The sequence below is a fragment of the Tursiops truncatus genome, chromosome 17 (genome assembly GCF_011762595.2).
Source record: "Tursiops truncatus isolate mTurTru1 chromosome 17, mTurTru1.mat.Y, whole genome shotgun sequence".
NCBI lineage: Eukaryota > Metazoa > Chordata > Mammalia > Artiodactyla > Delphinidae > Tursiops > Tursiops truncatus.
This window is the reverse complement of record NC_047050.1, coordinates 104,191-122,526: the sequence shown is the minus strand read 5'-3', so window position 1 is coordinate 122,526 and position 18,336 is coordinate 104,191. Positions and strand designations below refer to the sequence as shown.

The window sequence follows — 18,336 nt, the reverse complement described above, 5'->3', positions numbered from 1 at the left end:
CTTCTTGGATTGATCCCTTGATCATTATGTACCGTCCTTCTCTGTCTCTTGTAATAGTCTTTAAAGTCTACTTTGTCTGATATGGGAATTGCTACTCCAGCCTTTTTTTGATTTCTATTTGCATGGAATATATTTTTCCATCCCCTCACTTTCAGTCTGTATGTGTCCCTAGGTCAGAAGTGGGTCTCTTGTAGACAACATATATATGGGTCTTGTTTTTGTAACCATTCAGCCAGTCTATGTCTTTTGGTTGGAGCATTTAATCCATTTACATTTAGGGTAGTTATCGATATGTATGTTTCTATTACTACCTTCTTAACTGTTTTGGGTTTGTTATTGTAGGCCTTTTCCTTCTCTTGTATTTCCTGCCTAGAGAAGTTCCTTTAGCATTTGCTGTAAAGCTGCTTTGGTGGTGCTGAATTGTCTTAGCTTTGCTTTCCTGTAAAGGTTTTAATTTCTCCATCGAATCTGAATGACATCCTTGCTGGGTAGAGTAATCTTGGTTGTAGGTTTTTCCCTTTCATCACTTTAAATATGTCCTGCCGCTCCCTTCTAGCTTGCAGACTTTCTGCTGAAAGATCAGCTGTTAACCTTATGGGGATTCCCTTGTATGTTATTTGTTGCTTTTCTCTTGCTGCTGTTAATACTTTGTATTTAATCTTTGATAGTTTGATTAATATGCGTCTTGGTGTGTTTCTCCTTGGATTTATCATGTATGGGACTCTGCACTTCCTGGACTTGACTATTTCTTTTCCAACTTTATTAGGGAAGTTTTCAACTATATTAGGGAAGTTTTCAACTATAATCTCTTCAAATGTTTTCTCAGTCCCTTTCTTTTTCTCTTCTTCTTCTGGGACCCCTATAATTCAAATGTTGTTGCGTTTAATGTTGTCCCAGAGGTCTCTGAGACTGTCAATTCTTTTCATTATTTTTTCTTTATTCTGCTCTGTAGTACTTATTTCCACTATTTTATCTTCCAGGTTACTTATCTATTCTTCTGCCTCAGTTACTCTGCTACTGGTTTCTACTAGAGAATTTTTAATTTCATTTATTGTGTTGTTCATCATTGTTTGTTTGCTCTTTAGTTCTTCTAGGTCCTTGTTAAACGTTTCTTATATTTTATCCATTCTATTTCCAAGATTTTGCATCATCTTTACTATCATTATTCTGAACTCTTTTTCAGGTAGACTGCCTATTTCCTCTTCATTTGTTTGGTCTGGTGGGTTTTTACCTTGCTCCTTCATCTGGTGTGTATTTCTCTGTCCTCTCATTTTGCCCAACTTACTGTGTTTGGGGTCTTCTTTTTGTAGGTTTCAGGTTCATAGTTCCCACTGTTTTTGGTGTCTGCCCGCAGTGGGTAAGGTTGGTTTAGTGGGTTGGGTAGGCTTTCTGGTGGAGGGGACTGGTACCTGTGTTCTGGTGGATGAGGCTGGATCTTGTCTTTCTGGTGGGCAGGACCATGTCCGGTGATGTGTTTTGGGGTGTCTGTGAACTTACTATGATTTTAGGCAGCCTCTGCTAATGTGTGGGGCTGTTAGTTGTTTGGTATAGGGTGTGTAGCACTGTAAGTTGCTTGTCATTGAGTGGAGCTGGGTCTTAGCATTGGGATGGTGATCTCTGGGAGAGCTGTGGCCGATTGATATTACATGGGCCCGGGAGGTCTCTGGTGGTCCAATGTCCTGAACTCGGCTCTCCCACCTCAGAGGCTCAAGCCTGACACCCAGCCAGGGCACCAAGACCCTGTCAGCCACACGGCTCAGTAGAAAAGGGAGGGAAAAAAGAAAGAAAGAAAGAAAAATGAATAAATAAATAAAAATAAAATAAAGTTCCTAAAATGAAAAATTAAAAAATAGTGTTAAAAATAAAAAAGTAATTAAAAAATGAAAGAAAGAAGAGAGCAACCAAACCAAAAAACAAATCCACCAATGATAGCAAGCACTAAAAACTATCCCCCCCCAAAAAAAACGATAGACAGAACCCTAGGACAAATGATAAAAGCAAACCTATACAGACAAAATCACATAAAGAAGCATACACATACACACAAAAAGAGAAAAAGGAAAAAAATATATATATAAAATTGAGAGCACCCAAATCAGTAAACAAATCTACCAATGATAATAAGCTCTAAGTATTAAACTAAGGTAAACATAAAACTAGAAACGTATTAGATGCAGAAGACAAACCCCAAGTCTGTAGTTGCTCCCAAAGTCCACCGCCTCATTTTTAGGATGATTCATTGTCTATTCAGGCATTCCACAGATGCAGGGTACATCAAGTTGACTGTGGAGATTTAATCCACTGCTCCTGAGGCTGCTGGGAGAGATTGCCCTTTCTCTTCTTTGTTCTCACAGCTCCCGGGGCTCAGCTTTGGATTTGGCCCCGCCTCTGCATGTAGGTCGCCTGAGGGCATTTGTTCTTCACCCAGACAGAAGGGGGTTAAAGGAGTGGCTGATTCAAGGGCTCTGGCTCACTCAGGCTGGGGGGAGGGAGGGGTACGGAATGTGGGGTGAGCCTGCTGCAGCAGAGGCTGACGTAACGGTGCAACAGCCTGAGGCGTGCCGTGTGTTCTCCCAGGCAAGTTGTCCCTGGATCCCGGGACCCTGGCAGTGGCGGGCTGCACAGGGTCCCCCGAAGGGAGGTGTGGATGTGACCTGTGCTCACACACAGGCTTCTTTGTGGCGGCAGCAGCAGCATTAGCGTTTCATGCCTGTCTCCGGTGTCCGTGCTGATAGCCACGGCTCCCGCTCATTTAGGTGGTGCTCTCAATCCCCTCTCCTCGCGCACCCCAAAACAATGGTCTGTTGCCTCTTTGGCAGGTCCAGGCTCTTTCCCAGACACCCTCCCGGCTAGCTATGGTGCACTCGCCCCCTTCAGGCTGTGTTCACGCATCCAATCCCAGTCCTCTCTTTAGGATCTGACCTCCAAAGCCCGAGCCTCAGCTCCCAGCCCCCACCCGTCCTGGCTGGTGAGCAGACAAGCCTCTCTGGCTGGTGAGTGCCGGTCGGCACCGATCCTGTGTGTGGGAATCTCTCCGCTTTGTCCTCTGCACCCTTGTTGCTGCGCTCTCCTTCATGGCTCCAAAGCTTCCCCCCGCCCCATCCCCATCTCTGCCAGTGAAGGGGCTTCCTAGTGTGTGGAAACTTTTCCTCCTTCACAGCTCCCTCTCCAAAGTGCAGGTTCCGTCCCCCCTATTCTTTTGTCTCTGTTTTATCTTTTTTCTTTTGCCCTCCCCAGGTATGTGGGGAGTTTCTTGCCTTTTGGGAAGTCTGAGGTCTTCTGCCACCGTTCAGTAGGTGTTCTGTAGGAGTTGTTCCACATGTAGATGTATTTCTGATGTATTTGTGGGGAGGAAGGTGATCTCCACGTCTTACTCCTCCATCTTGAAGGTCTCTGCCTTCATTCTTGAATGATTATTTTCACTGATTATAGAATTTTGGGTTGACTTTTGTTTTTCCAGCACGTTAAACGTGTTCTGTAGCCTGCTGGCCTGCACTGTTTCTGATAAGTAGTAGAGACCATTTGTTATCACTGTACCATTTCTCAGGATGCTTTCAAGATATTTCCTCTATCATTTTCAACATCTTGACTATGAAGTGACTAAATGTATTTTCTTGTATTTATCTTGTTTGAAATTCACTGAGCATCTTGAATATGTAAATATATGCCTTTCCCCAATTTGGGGAAATTATCAGCCATCATTTTTCCAAAAATTTTTGCTCCAATTTTTCCTCTCTGCCACTTTAAGGACTCCATTAAACATGTGTTGTTGGACCTTTTTACATTGTCCTACCAGTCACTGAGACTAGCTTCATTTTCTAAAATCTCCTTTTCCACTTTTTCAGATTGAATAATTTCCACTGATCTATCAAGATCACTGACTTTTATTTTTTCCCAATCTTCTGTAATCTCATCTAATGGAAGTTTTATTTCAGGTATTGTACATTTAATTATAGAATTTTCATTTGGTTCCTTTTTTCCAATTCCTATTTTTCTGCCAAGTTTTTTGGTCTGTGCATTCATCATGTGCATATTTTTCTTTATGTCCCAGAACAGAATTACAAGACTTGCTAATTCTAATATATGAGTCATATCAGGGTCTGTCTCAATTAATTGCCTTTTCACTTAAGTATAAGTCACATGTTTCTTGGTTTACATGTGTATGTATCTGTGTTTGTCTAATAAATGTGGAGTGTATCCTGGTCATTATTAGTGGTTATTTTAGACTCTGGGTTCTATTATGCTCTTCTGAAGAGTATTTACTTTTTTGCTAAAATGTCAGTTAACTCGGCTGTACTCACTCTGCACACTGCTTTCTCCCATGTGGTGGAAAGCAACTGAAATCTGTGCAGTTCTTATATCCTGTAAGATTTATATGCATTTGTAGTTCTCGCTGGGAGGTTCTACTTTACACTCTCTACCTTTTAAGCTCCTGCAGCCACCCCAAACTCTGTGTTGTGATTTCTATCCAAGTTTAGCCACCCTGAACAACACTGATGGGGGCCTGCCCCTGGGTGAAAAGCAGTGAAAAATGAAAAACTCTCCTGGTTTGTGCCATTCTCATCTTCAAAGTGTCAACCCCTCCAGTTTCTGCAAGCTGTCTTCCCCTTCTACTGTGTCTTCAAATATTTTTATATTCTTTTTATATTTTTATAAACTCTATTTCAAAAATACATTTAATACACGTTGTATGTCCAGAATTTGTCACTGTTATTTGCAAGAAAAGTAATCTGACACATGCTGCTCTGTCATTACTGAAAGTGGAACTCCTAAGGATTTTTTTTTTAATTAGAAAACTAGAGGACTATAAAAGTCACGCTATGATGACTCACTATTTTTAAATTTATACAGGTGTAATATTAATTCCTACAGCAGTCCTTTTTCTATTCTGCTCCTTCTTATACCAGAAAACAAATGAATTTGGGCAATGAAAGGAAAATGAAGGGAAATGGGATGACAGGGTGACAGCGAAATAGGAGGAAGATTTATAGTAAAAAAAAAAAAAAAAAAAAATGACGAAGTCCCTGTCCTGCTATGTCATAAGCTCAAGTTTAGCCAATTAAGAAGGGAGATGTGGAAAAATAAGGATGTTAAGTTCTGAAACAGATGCTACAAATGATATTGGCACATACTCACTTTCTTAAAGAGAATAAAAGCCAAAATATGCTATAATGTTTTCAGATCATGAACAGATAGATCACAGATATATGCACATAAAATTGTAATATTAAGTAACAACAAAAAAAGATACCTGCTCCTCAATACAACTCCTAAGGGTCCTCCTTTTTTTACCACAAGAACACACTGCAGTATGAATTTGTTTCTTAAGTGTAATGTTTCTACAATGAAATCTTTAAAATATAATCAAACAACATCAAGACTAAAAACTCCATATATTTCCCTTTACAAGCACTAAATTGTCATTTTTATACAAACATAATTATATTTTAGAGAGGGTTTCTAAAATGTGTGCTTTTGATCTTGATTAATTATTTCAACTCTATACATGTTGTATACATTGGACAGTTCTCAGACATTAACAGTTAGTACATATTTAGTCATCATTTTATTCTAATTCATCATTAAAAATGATTAAAAGTGAAATTAAATGTATTACTTTCAAACTTTCATACAAATATAAAGAATTACAAATATGCTCATTCAATTTACAAATATATTTGAAGTTTGCCAGATCACTTTCTCAATATCCTCCCATGTAAGAATATAAAATTTTGCTTATTCTAATTTTGTTAAAACTTTTCCATATTCCATATTCTGTGAGATACTGAATCATCTGTTCTGCCCCTATTGTTAAGAGTACAAAGAAAACATCTGTTTTATAACAATGAATCCATATTTCAAATTTGAAAAACAAATTTGCTTTCTCTTAAAACTACAGCTTTCAGATCTTGTTTGAGCCACTCAGCTTCTATTGCGCATCTTCAACAAAAACCCAAACCTCACTCGGGTTATCTGATATTTATGAAGTCTGCAAGCCTGTATTTGCATAGGACTCACTACATAAAGTACAAGAGAATTACATAACAAAGCTCACCTAAATCCAATTTTCTTCACACTTCCAGAAAAATGTGCATTACATAGAAAACCCACTGCTGCATCTCTGCTGCCCTCTATAGGAATGGTTCTTGAAAGACACATAAATTGAAAACCCAGACAGCAATACTGAACAATAGGAAGCAACACCAGTAATCAACCACATTTGTCAAATGTCCTAAAGGGCAACATTAGAAACAGAAGTTATGGTCTTTGATTTTCATCATGCTTTTCTTCCAAGTTATGTAAGTACGCTATATTGCAAGAAAAACAACATAAGTAATTAAGAGAATTTGGGATCAGACTACATTAGTTGGAACCTCATTCTGCTATTTACTGGCTATGTCTCGATTCCCTCATCTGTAAAATGGGGCTAATAACTACATCTACACAACATGATCAGCACTTACCAAAGGGCCTCGCATATAGTAATAACTCAGCGTTACTGTATTGTTATTAATGTTATCATTGCTACTACTATAATTGACACTGTAACAATGTCAGGACCAGAGCTCTGAAGCCAGAGTGCCTGAGTTAGAATCTAGGTTCAGTCACTTATAGCCACAGGAAAATTACTTAATCTCTCCGTGCTTCAGAATCCTCATCTGGAAAACAGGAATGATAATAGCTCCCAGCTCACGGAGTTATGGTGAGGTTTAAATAAGCTAATGTATATAGCAAAGCACTTAGAGGAGAGCCCCACATCAGAAGCACTCACAATATTAGCTGCTGCTGTTGTTATGAGTTCAGTCACCTTTACATAGGACTAGTAGAACTCTATTCCAGAGAACTGGTGGAATCAAGCTTACAGGCATATGTTTCCTAGTTCAAAAACATCCCTCACTCCGCCCAGGGAAAGGAATTCAAGATAGACCTGAATTACAATCAAGGCTTCCCACTCAGTTAAAATACAGTTCTTCTGTAGAGTAAGTATCCTCCCACCCCCCATATATTCCATTTCTACAAGCATGCATGAGAGGCAAAAGTAATAGCCTCATGAGTTATATAAGGGAGGTTTTGTTTCTGAAGAGCTAAGTAATAGTTATAAAATTCCTAATTATGGTATAAGTCTTCCCCCTCCGTGTTAATCAATGTGCATGGCTCATTTTAACACTGTAGCTGACCCTGTCAACGCCCAACTCCTCCCCTATGTCTTCAGTGATGCTGGCCCTATTTCCAACTTCCAACACCCCCATTTCTTTGCATCAGGGCTTCATCTGGCTGCTGGAACCCATTTTTTCCACCTGTTCAGTAGTCTGTAAAAATTAGGAAAAACTCCTATCCCCCAACTCCACCACGGAGCAGCCCTCAGCCAAGGAATGAAGGCATCTGTACATAAATACCCCAGCTTCCCTGCCCCTCTGGTGGGATAATTCTGATGCTTCCAGAGGTTTCCAGCAGTACTAAGTTACCCACAATGGTAACTTGTTGATATTGATGCCTTGATTGGCTGCCATCCCTTCCCAGGCTCACTGGCCCACTTCACCACCAGATGTTCTCAGGGCATGCTGCTACAGAAATTCAAAGACAAACAAACGTTAAGTAGACGCAAGTCTACAAAAACTGCACATCACATTTTACTTCTTTCGACCTCCTTGAAATAGTCAATGAACAGAAGAGAATGGCTTTAGGTATCAGTATAGGGAAGTATTAGGAAATAACTGCTGATGTGACTGCAAGATACTGGGCAGAGGGTATGCAGATATATGAGTTAAAGTCTCTTGAAAGGTAGATGCCAAGACAGCAACAGCTACAGAAGAGATTTATTGGAGGAAACACCTGTGAAGGACAAAGGGGAGAAAGCAGGAGTCAAGGAGAACTTTAAGACCACAATGCAGGTCTGACAACTATGAAAGGAGGAGGAGAAGGAAAGAGGACAGGGTAGAAGAGTCTCTGACTGCAGCACAGCTCTAGGAGATTTTAGCTTAGCTGATGCTGTCTTCAATTCAAAGTCATCCCTCGAGCGGTTCTGTGTGACTGTTGTCACAACCCTGGTATATTCAGTCAATGGCTGGGACCAGCCCATGGGAAGCATGGTCCCAGTACAGACACAAGTACAGTACAAGCCCATTTCCATAGCTGCACTGTAGGGAATGATGGTGCAAAGTGACCTTACCTTAGGATTGAAAAATGGGTCTAGCGAAAACCTCCCTCTTCTCCAAGGTTGTCCCGTTATCAGTATGAACTACAGTTCTGCATGTTTGTAAACTTCAAGTAACGTAGCATCAAACTACACATAGCCTTCGGCAAGCTGGCTAACTTCCTCAGCATTAACCATGATGGTAGCTACAGCTCTCCACTATACAAATGTACCACAATTTGCATGTGTTCACAGAAAATTAGGTTACTTTCCTACATTTCTTTCTCTTATAAACAATACTAAAATAAATGTCCTTGAACATATATTCTTGTACATATCTTCTTTGGGCATATGTGAAAATTTCTCTGAACAGTGGCTTTCAAACTTTTTGGTCAAGAACCACAGTAAAACATACATTCATATTGTGATCCAACACATGTATACTAATAAATCTGAACCTAGAGTTTCACAAAAAATACTCTTACTGTCATACATTCTAATGTAGTCTATTTTATTCCACTCTATTTTTAAGTCATTGAATCAATTACAGCATCCACTGATGGGTCATAAGCCATTTTGAAAAAAATCAAGGATATTTATCTAAGACAAAATTGTGGGGTGATAAAATATGAACATCTTCAGCTTTACTAATGGCTGTACCAATTTACATTCCAACAGCAACTATTCCTATTGAGCCACACTCCTGACATTAGGCACTGTCAGACTTTTTTTTTTGGCAATCTGATGAAAATGTAGTATCTCATTTTTAATTTGCACTTCTCATACAACTAGTGACACTGAGCATCTTTTCACATGCTCATTAGTCATTCAGGTTTCCCTTTCCTATCCTTCACCTGATTTTCAACTGGGCTATTTATCTTTTCTTTACTGTTCTGTAGAAGTTCTCACTATATTCTGGATAGAAGTGTAAACTGTCCTTTAAAATTTTTTTTAATGCAAGCAATATATGTACATGGTTCAAAATTCAAAACAACATACAAGAAAAAAGTTTCCTCAATCCAGAGACAGTCCATATAAACATACATTCTTTCCATTTTTCTACACAAGTATTCTATATCCTGTTTTTGTCATTTAACAAAGTATTTTGAATATTATTTCATAAGCACATAGACCTACATCTTTCTTATACTTTACAAAATGTTTTATCAATTTTAATGAAGTATAAAACTTAAGCACACTAAACTACACATATTTATTCAATGTTTTGACATATGTACACTCCTGTGAAAATACTACCATTATCAAGATAAACATTTCCATCACCCCCAGAACTTTCCTCATGTCCCATTGTAATCCATCCGTCTCCTCCACCCTCATTCCCAATAAACCACTGACCTGCTTTCTCACTATAGAATCATCTGCACTTTTTAGAATTTTATATAAAGACAATCATATAGTATATACTCCACCTCATTCATTTTAAGGGCCTGAGGCTAAACTGTAAAGGTCGAGTTACATGGACCTTGACTTTCAGGCAATGGGGTACCATTGAAAAGTGTTTCAGTAAGTGAATGATAAGGTCATAATGTTTATTAAGATGAATCTAACAAAAAGATGTAAGCTAAGAAATCAGTTATGAAGCAACTGAAACAAAACGGACAACAGATGAAAGGGCCCAATTTAGGGCAGAAGTGGTGGGGATGCTGTGGTTTTGAGGCCAAATCTGCATGACCTGATAATGAATAGATTTGGGCAGTGAAAAAGAAAAACGATGAACTAGGCCCAAAAACGCATGAAGAGGATGAGCCTGGGTTAAAAGGAAGAGGGACAGGACTTCGGACTCTTAGACTTGCAGTAACTTTAGGACATCCACACAAAGATGTCATCAGGCAGCTGGAAACCCCCATGGAATTCAGGACAGCAAGAGCATTAGAAAAAGATTTAAGAACAGCTTGAAGAAAATAAGGAAAATAATTGAATCTTTGTTCCTGTATGAGGAAAGAAAGGAAGAAAAGGAGGCAGGAGTTAAGGTCTAGAGAACACTGCTATGATTAGGCAAACCACAATTCCCACATTATAGGAATGCCTCCCAATGCCTGCTTGGAGAAATCCATTTTTTGAGTCAGTTTTCAATGACAACGTAGTATGTTATATTTTTAACATACATGACTATTAATAAAGACAAATGTACTTGATGAGAAACTACATAGAGAAGTCTTGAATTTTTAAATACAAAGTAAGCCAAGGTCTTCTCTTTTCTATGACCATATCTTTCAAAGTTCTGCCCCTGCGCAAGCTTCTTCCAACATAAGAAAGCAATCTATGTAGATTCTGAGGCATTCAAACAACACCTGAATATTTTTGTTGCAAGGTTTCACAGCTGCCTTGTTTACTACATAACTTGGTCACAGTCACATAATTTTCTAACAGTTTCCTGTCTGAAAATTGGGCATAACAGCATTGACTTCACAAGATTGTTTTAAGGCTCAAATGGAAAATGTACTGCTATAAACTGCATGTTGAAACCTAATCCCCAATGTGATGGTATTTGGAAGTGAAGCCTTTAGGTGTAGCCCTCCTGAATGGGATTAATGCCCTTATTAAAAGGACCCAGGGAGACCCCTCACCCACTCCATCATTTGAGGACACAGTGAGAAGACAACTATGGATCCTCAACAGAAACCGTATCTGCTGGCTCCTAGATGGCGGAACTTCCCAGCCTCCAAAACTGTCAGAAATAAATTTCTGTTGCTTAAGCCACCCAGTCTGTAGTATTTTTGCTACAGCAGCTCAAAGGGACTAATACACTTACATAAAGCAATTAGTACAATGTAAGGCCCAGTATATGTTCACTATACGTGATTTGATTCTCTGTCTTCCTTGAGGGAAAAACCAATGACTGTTGTGCTTTTGTTTTTTTATTTATGAAATAAATATAGCAAAAAAGAAAATAAACTTCTCCAATAATCCTACCACCCAGAGACACACTTTTGGAGAACTATGGAGGCTTGCCACTCACTTCTTATAACTCAACTCTATTATTGAAGAGCAACCCTGAAAAGTCTGTGTCATACTGTAATTTGTAATTTTAACAAGGTATAAACTTGAATTGCAAGCACTACAAAACCTGTATGCAAGAGTTTGCTGAGTTAGTAAACTCAGTCTAGCACCCGGCATCTCTACCATGTAGCATTACAGTCCTTCAGAAGTGGTTATTTACAGCAGCTTTCAAAGGATAAGTATATCCTTAAGTGACAGAATATTTCCCCTAAAAACAAGCCAAGAAAAAAATCTACATAGGGCTTCCCTGGTGGCGCAGCGGTTGGGAGTCCGCCTACCGATGCAGGGGACACGGGTTCGTGCCCCGGTCCGGGAGGATCCCACATGCCACGGAGTGGCTGGGCCCGTGAGCCATGGCCGCTGGGCCCGCGCGTCCGGAGCCTGTGCTCCGCAACGGGAGAGGCTGCAAAGGTGAGAGGCCCGTGTACCGCAAAAAAAAAAAAAAAATTTACATAGCTTAATGTTTTCAAGTTTCATCCACATTGTACCATGTATCAGAATTTCATTCCTTTTGAATGCTGAATAATAGCCTGCTGTAGGCGAAACAGAGCAGGACACTGCTGAGTACCCGGCCTCTTGTTTGTAGGAAAGCTTCAGCCTCCTAGGACTTCCCCGAGTTCCAAAGAACAAATTTAATTCGAGATGTGAGATAACGAAGAAACAAAGCAAAACAGTCAGGCAAGATAAAATAATAATAGTTTAGCCATTAAACAAAGTGAAGGGCCTTTAGTTCTTCCGCATCAGCTATAGATAACATGCTGAGCCATGTCCTTGACCTGTTCTGCTGACACTGAAACCCCCACCAGGTGGAATAAGTGAGCTGCATGCTGACCACAAGCACACAGGCCCCAGACTGGACGGAACCAGAAGGGTGATGATGGTGACTCCTGATTACTTCACCACCAACCAATCAGAAAAATGTCCACAAGCTGATCAGGCACCCTGCAACCCTCTCACTCACCCTGTCTTTAAAAACTTTTCCCCGAAAGCCTTTGGGGACTCTGGGTCTTTTGAGCATGAGCCACCTGTTCTCCTTGCTCAGCCCCATGTTGGGGCGCCATGCAATAAACACTGTACTTTCCCTCACCACAAGCCAGTGTCAATAGATTGGCTTTAGTACACGTGGGCAAGTGGACCCAAGTTTGGTTCAGTAACATACATATATACATACATATACATATATGTAGATATATATACAAAAATATACATACATGTTGAGAAATGGAATACTGACTGCATATCAGTAAACAAAGGATGTCACAGTCATCAGTGATTGCAGCCACCAGCCTACGGTGAGGTGGTGAGCCCTGAGGGAACTCAGGATATGAAAACACAGGATACCGGCCCCAGACAGCTGAGGTATATATCAAAGGAACGATTTCAGTGTGCCCAGACTCTTTCATCTTCCCATACATAGAAAAGTGTTAAATTCCTTTACATGAGATGCCTAGTTTACTTTAATTAAAAATAATCTTTTGACGTTCTAACCACCTGCCCTTGGTTGCAAAACTCCGATATAACCAGGCTCCCCCCCTCGCCTCCTCGGAGCAGTTCTCTCAGGGTTACCTGAGATGCTGCCTCCCGGGCTTGAAGTCCTAAAAATTCGTGCCGAATAAAACATAACTCTCAACTTTTATGCTGTGAATATTTCTTTAGTAGACAATATACATACACACACATTTTGTTTATTCGTTCATCTGTTGATGGATATCTGGGTTGTTTCCACCATTTGGCCATTGTGAATAATGCTGCTATGAACATCAATGTACAAGTGTCTGAGTCCCTGCTTTCAATTCTTTTGGGTATATGTCCAGAAGCAAAATTACTAGGTCATATGGTAATTCTATTTTTAACTTTTGAGAAACCACCGAACTGTTTTCCACAGTGGCTGCATCACTTTACATTCCCACCAGTAGTGCACAAGGGTTCCAATTTCTCCACATCCTCAACACTTTTTTTCCCATTTATGGGTAACAGCCATACTAATGGGTACATAGTAAGATCTCATTATGGTTTTGATTTGCATGTCCCTAATGACTAATGATGATGAGCACCTTTTCATGTGCTCGACTGCCTGGAAAGATCAGGTTGATGGCCATGATGGAATAACAGGGAATGGATTTATCCTCCTGCCTGAAACAATCAAAAAGAAAAGAAAAGAAAAGAGACAAAATACTTGAAACAATGGTTTTCAAGACATGGGACATCAGGCAAGAAGAACACTAACCCCTGAAAGCTGGGAAACAACGAACTGAGCTCTATAATTGCCCCAGCTTACTTTCTTGAGAGAATTTCCAAACCACACAGTAGGGAGGGAGAACTGAGGTGGAACCTGGTGAGCTCCCTGAGTTGAAGAGACAGAGCTGAGAGTCCCTGGAGACAAAAGCAGCTAGAGTTCATAGCACAGAGTACCAGAAAAGCCAGAGTTGCACAGAGAACCCCAATCATCCCCCTCAAGTGTACAGAAGAGTACTGATCAGCATGTGCATATAAAGAAACAACACTAGACCAGCGAAAGAACCATTTGGAAGTATTAGAAGAACAGTGCCCACTATTCACACAGGGTCAGGAAACCGTAACCGTTAACCTGACTGGAAAAAACCCATAATTCAGAGAATTACACAGACCTCAGGAAGGTCTTGCTTCAGTAGTGGGATATAAGACTGTGTACTTCCCCAGACCCACCTAATAAATCATAAAGCAACACCTAAAAGGATGAAACTGTTTCCAGGTAACTGCACCACAGAACAAAGCCAAAATTAAAATAATTTTTTAAAAAAATCCGGCACCCAACAACATAGAATTCAAAATATTTGGTATCTACTGAAAAATTTCCAGGCATGTAAACAAAGAAGCAGAAAAATACAACCCATAATGAAAAGAAATACCAATCAATAGAAACAGACACAGAAATTACACAGATGACAGATTTACCGAAAAAGCCGTTAAAACAACTATTATACTCTTTATGTTCAAAACACAGACAAATGTATGATCGTGTTAAGGAGAGACATGGACAAGATAAAATGACATATCAAACTTTTAGAGCTGACAAATACACTGGATAGTATTAACAGCAGATTAGACACTACAGGAAGAAAAGATTATCAAACTTGAAGGTATAGCAATAGAAACCACTCAAAATGAAACAGAGAGGGGAAAAAATGAGCACAGTGTCGATAATACATGACGCGATATCAAGGAGCCTAAATAACATACGTATAATTTGTCACAGAAGGAAAGGAAAAGGGAGTCAGAAAAAAAAGTGTTGAATAAAGGCAAAAAACTCTCCAAATGTGATGAAACCTTTGAACCCATGTGAAGAGGAGAGTTAACTTAGCAGACCCGAGACAGGTATCCCTAGAAAGCCCCGCTTACAATGTTGGTCCTTGCCTACCTCTGGGAACTTAGATTTCAGGATGATTCCCACCATTCCCCAATGATAAGAGTATCTCCCTGTGCCTAACCTGTGCAAACAATATGGCTTATGTTGAATACCTGTTTTCCATCCTGAAAACTGAAATTCTGGCGCATGTTAGGCAGAGAGCTCCCCTGATAAAAACCGTTGGCACTGAGTCACCGATGAGCACCCCCGGCAGACAACACTGCACATATACTGTCAAAACTCTCTGCTGGAGCAGTTAAGCATCCCCTGTATGACGCCACTGGAAAAAGACTCTTGGAAGAGTGATGATTTTACTTTTGTATCTTTTCACTGTAATAAATCATAGCTGTGAGTATGACTGTATGCTAAGTTCTGAGTGTCCTCCTAGCAAATCACTGAACCCAGAAGTGAGCTTGGGGATCCCAGACAAACCACAGATCCAAGAAGCTTGACGAACTCCAAGCAGAAAACCACACCTATAGGCATATCACAATCAAACAGTTTAAAACAAGGAATAAGAAAAACTTAAAAGATCAAGAGTGAGAAGAGCTTCAGGCTTCTTGATAGCAACTCTGGAACTAGAAGACAATGAAGCAATGCCTTCAAAATTCTAAAGAAAAATAATTTCCAACCTAAAATTCTATATAAATTTTCAATCACACATTAAAGTGTGATGAATGCATCTTCTGACATGACAAGTCTCAAAAAATTATCTTCCATAAATCCTTTCTTGGAAGCTAGTGGAAGATGTGCTCAATCAAAATGAGAGTAAGAACCAAGAAAGAGGAGTCCAGGATAAAGTTGCTCCATGCAGGAGCGAGGTGAAGGGAATTCCCCCAAAAGACGGTGAAGGGTGACTCAAGGGTGGCTACATTCACAAAGCACAGAGGACTCTGAGTTGAAATTAGAGCGGCTAGGAGGTTGTGGGAAACAGTTCTCCATAAAAACAAAACGAATAGAATGCTGAAAGGATAAAGAAGATGTGGTATATAATTACAATGGAATACTACTCAGCCATAAGAAAGAATGAAATAATGCCATTTGCAGCTACATGGATGGACCTAGAGATTATCATGCTAAGTGAAGTAAGTCAGACAAAGACAAATACCATATGATATCACTTATAGGTGGAATCCGAACTATGACACAAATCAACATATCTACAAAACAGAAACAGACTCACAAACATAGAGGACAGACCTGTGGTTGCCAAGGGGGAGGGGTGGGGGAGGGAAGGATTGGGAGTTTGGGATTAGCAGGGGCAAACTGTTACATATAGGATGGATAAACAACAAGGTCCTACTGTAGAGCACAGGGAACTCTATTCAGTATCTTGTGATAAACCATAATGGAAAAGAACATGAAAAAGAATACATATAACTGAATCACTTTACTATACAGCAGAAATTAACACAACACTGTAAATCAACTATACTTCAATAAAATATTTTTTAAACTTTTTTTTAAAGAACTAGTAGAATGCCTGCTATGTGTGAAAATCTTAATGGGAGAACTGAACAATGGTGAAAAATCAGAGTTTTATTCATGATAAGTAAAATTAAGAGTTTTATTCATGATAAGTAAAATTAGGCAAACAAAAACCCAAATGATTAACTCCAACAAAAACGAAAAGGTGGGAAGGAAAATCACAATTAATAGTTGTCTTGTTATGAATATTATTATTCAGAATTGCATAATGCTGAATCTAATGTAACCAGACCATGAGACATCTGTCCTGGGGGAACAGAGGGATGGGAAAGTCCCATGTGTAGCAGAGGCGAGAGTGGGTGAGGAGAAAAGTACTCAGTATTTATCCACGTTTAAAAGCACATTACAGGGACTTCCCTGGTGGTCCAATGGTTAGCAATCTGCCTTCCAATGCAGGGGACACGGGTTTGATCCCTGGTCAGGGAACTAAGATCCCATATGCCGCGGGGCAACTAAAGTCCACGAGCCGCAACTAGTGAGCCTGTGCACCACAACTACAGAGCCCATGCACTCTGGAGCCCATGTGCCACAACTAGAGAGAAGCCGGTGCACCACAACAAAAGATCTCACAGGCCGCAACTAAGACCCAAGGCAGCCAAAAGTAAAATAAATATATATTTTTTTTAAAAAGCACATTACAAGCATGTTATTTAGAGAAAAGGAGGTAAAGAACAAAATAATCCACAGAGTCCAAAGTGGTAGTCCCTGAGGAAGGAGTTTCAAACAAAACACCAAAGGCTGTGACTAACAAATGCCATAGACAGAATGGAAAGTTGGAAACAATTCGTTCTTACCTTAGGAAGTTCAAGCAGCATCTCTGGAGGTGTCAAAGAACGACTGCTTGTACAAGAAGCATGGTCAGATATTTCCACCACACTCTCACGGTCTTCAAATTCATCACATGTATCTTCCCTGTCACTGTCAATCTCCCAGTCAATAACCTGGAGATCATCTAAAAAATACAATTTTAATTTTAAATATCTTTAATGTGTTTGAAATCTATTCTTCCTCTATAGCTGTAAAAGATCCATGTTGTTCAACAGTTTTAAAATATATTAAAAGACAGCAGAAAGTATACTCCTACTCTTATCTATAAACATCCCATTTCTCCCAACTCTTACCCCTACCCCAGTTCTCAGGTAACTACTTCTGTTAGTTGTTTTTGTATTCTTCTAGAGTTTCTCCAGCATTATTGTTGATATGGAGAAAGTTTTAATGGTCTGGATAGAAGATCAAACCAGAAACAACATTCCCTTAAGCCAAAGCCTAATCCAGAGCAAGGTCCTAACTCTCCTCAATTCTATGAAGGCCGATACAGGTGAGGAAGGTGCAGAAGAAAAGTTTAAAGCTAGCAGAGGTTGGTTCATGAGGCTTAAGGAGAGAAGTCATCTCCATGACATAAAAGTGCAAGGTCAAGCAGTGACTGTTGATGTAGAGGCTGCACCAGGTCATCCAGATGATCTAGCAAAGATAATTCATGACGGTGGTTACACTAAATAACAGATTTTTAACGCAGATGAAACAGCCTTCTACTAGAAGAAGATGCCATCTAGGACATTCATAGCTAAAGAGGAGAAATCAGTGCCTGGCTTCAAAGCTACAAAGGACAGGCTGACTGTCTTGTTACGGGCTAAAACAGCTGGTGACTTGAAGTTAAGCCAATGCGCATCGACCATTCTGAAAATCCTAAGGCGCTTCAGAATTATGCTAAATCTACTCTGCCTGTGCTCTATAAACAGAACAAAGTCTGGATGACAGCACATCTGTTTACAACATAGTTTACTGAATATTTTAAGTCCACTGTTGAGACCTACTCCTCAGAAAAAATGATTCCTCTCAAAATATTAATATTCATCGACAATGCACCTGGTCACCCAAGAGCTCTGATGAAGATGGTGTACAATGGAATGAATGTTGTTTTCATGCCTGCTAACACAACATCCACTCTGCAGCCCATGGATCAAGGAATAATTTTAACTTTCTAGTCTTATTATTTAAGAAGTTCATTTTGCAAGGCTATAGCTGCTATTGACAGTGATTCCTCTGATGGATCTGGGCAAAGTCACCTGAAAACCTTCTGAAAAGGATTCTCCATTCTAGATGCCATTAAGAACATCTGTGGGGCTTCCCTGGTGGCGCAGTGGTTGAAAGTCCGCCTGCCGATGCAGGGGACACAGGTTCGTGCCCCGGTCGGGGAAGATCCCACATACCGCGGAGCAGCTAGGCCCGTGAGCCATGGCCGCTGAGCCTGCGCATCCAGAGCCTGTGCTCCGCAACAGGAGAGGCCACAACAGTGAGAGGCCTGCGT

At 40.0% G+C, this 18,336-nt stretch overlaps 1 protein-coding gene across 13 annotated transcripts in view; it reads right to left on the bottom strand.

The window, feature by feature from the left end:
- SPIDR (scaffold protein involved in DNA repair) overlaps positions 1 to 18,336 on the bottom strand; it is a 383,959-nt gene that overhangs the window by 316,771 nt on the left and 48,852 nt on the right. For all 13 annotated transcript variants that reach the window (XM_033842931.2, XM_073794376.1, XM_033842935.2 and 10 more), the window contains exon 5: positions 16,823 to 16,980. In XM_033842931.2, coding sequence (XP_033698822.1) covers positions 16,823 to 16,980 — 158 coding nt within the window. The remainder of the gene's footprint in view (positions 1 to 16,822; positions 16,981 to 18,336) is intronic.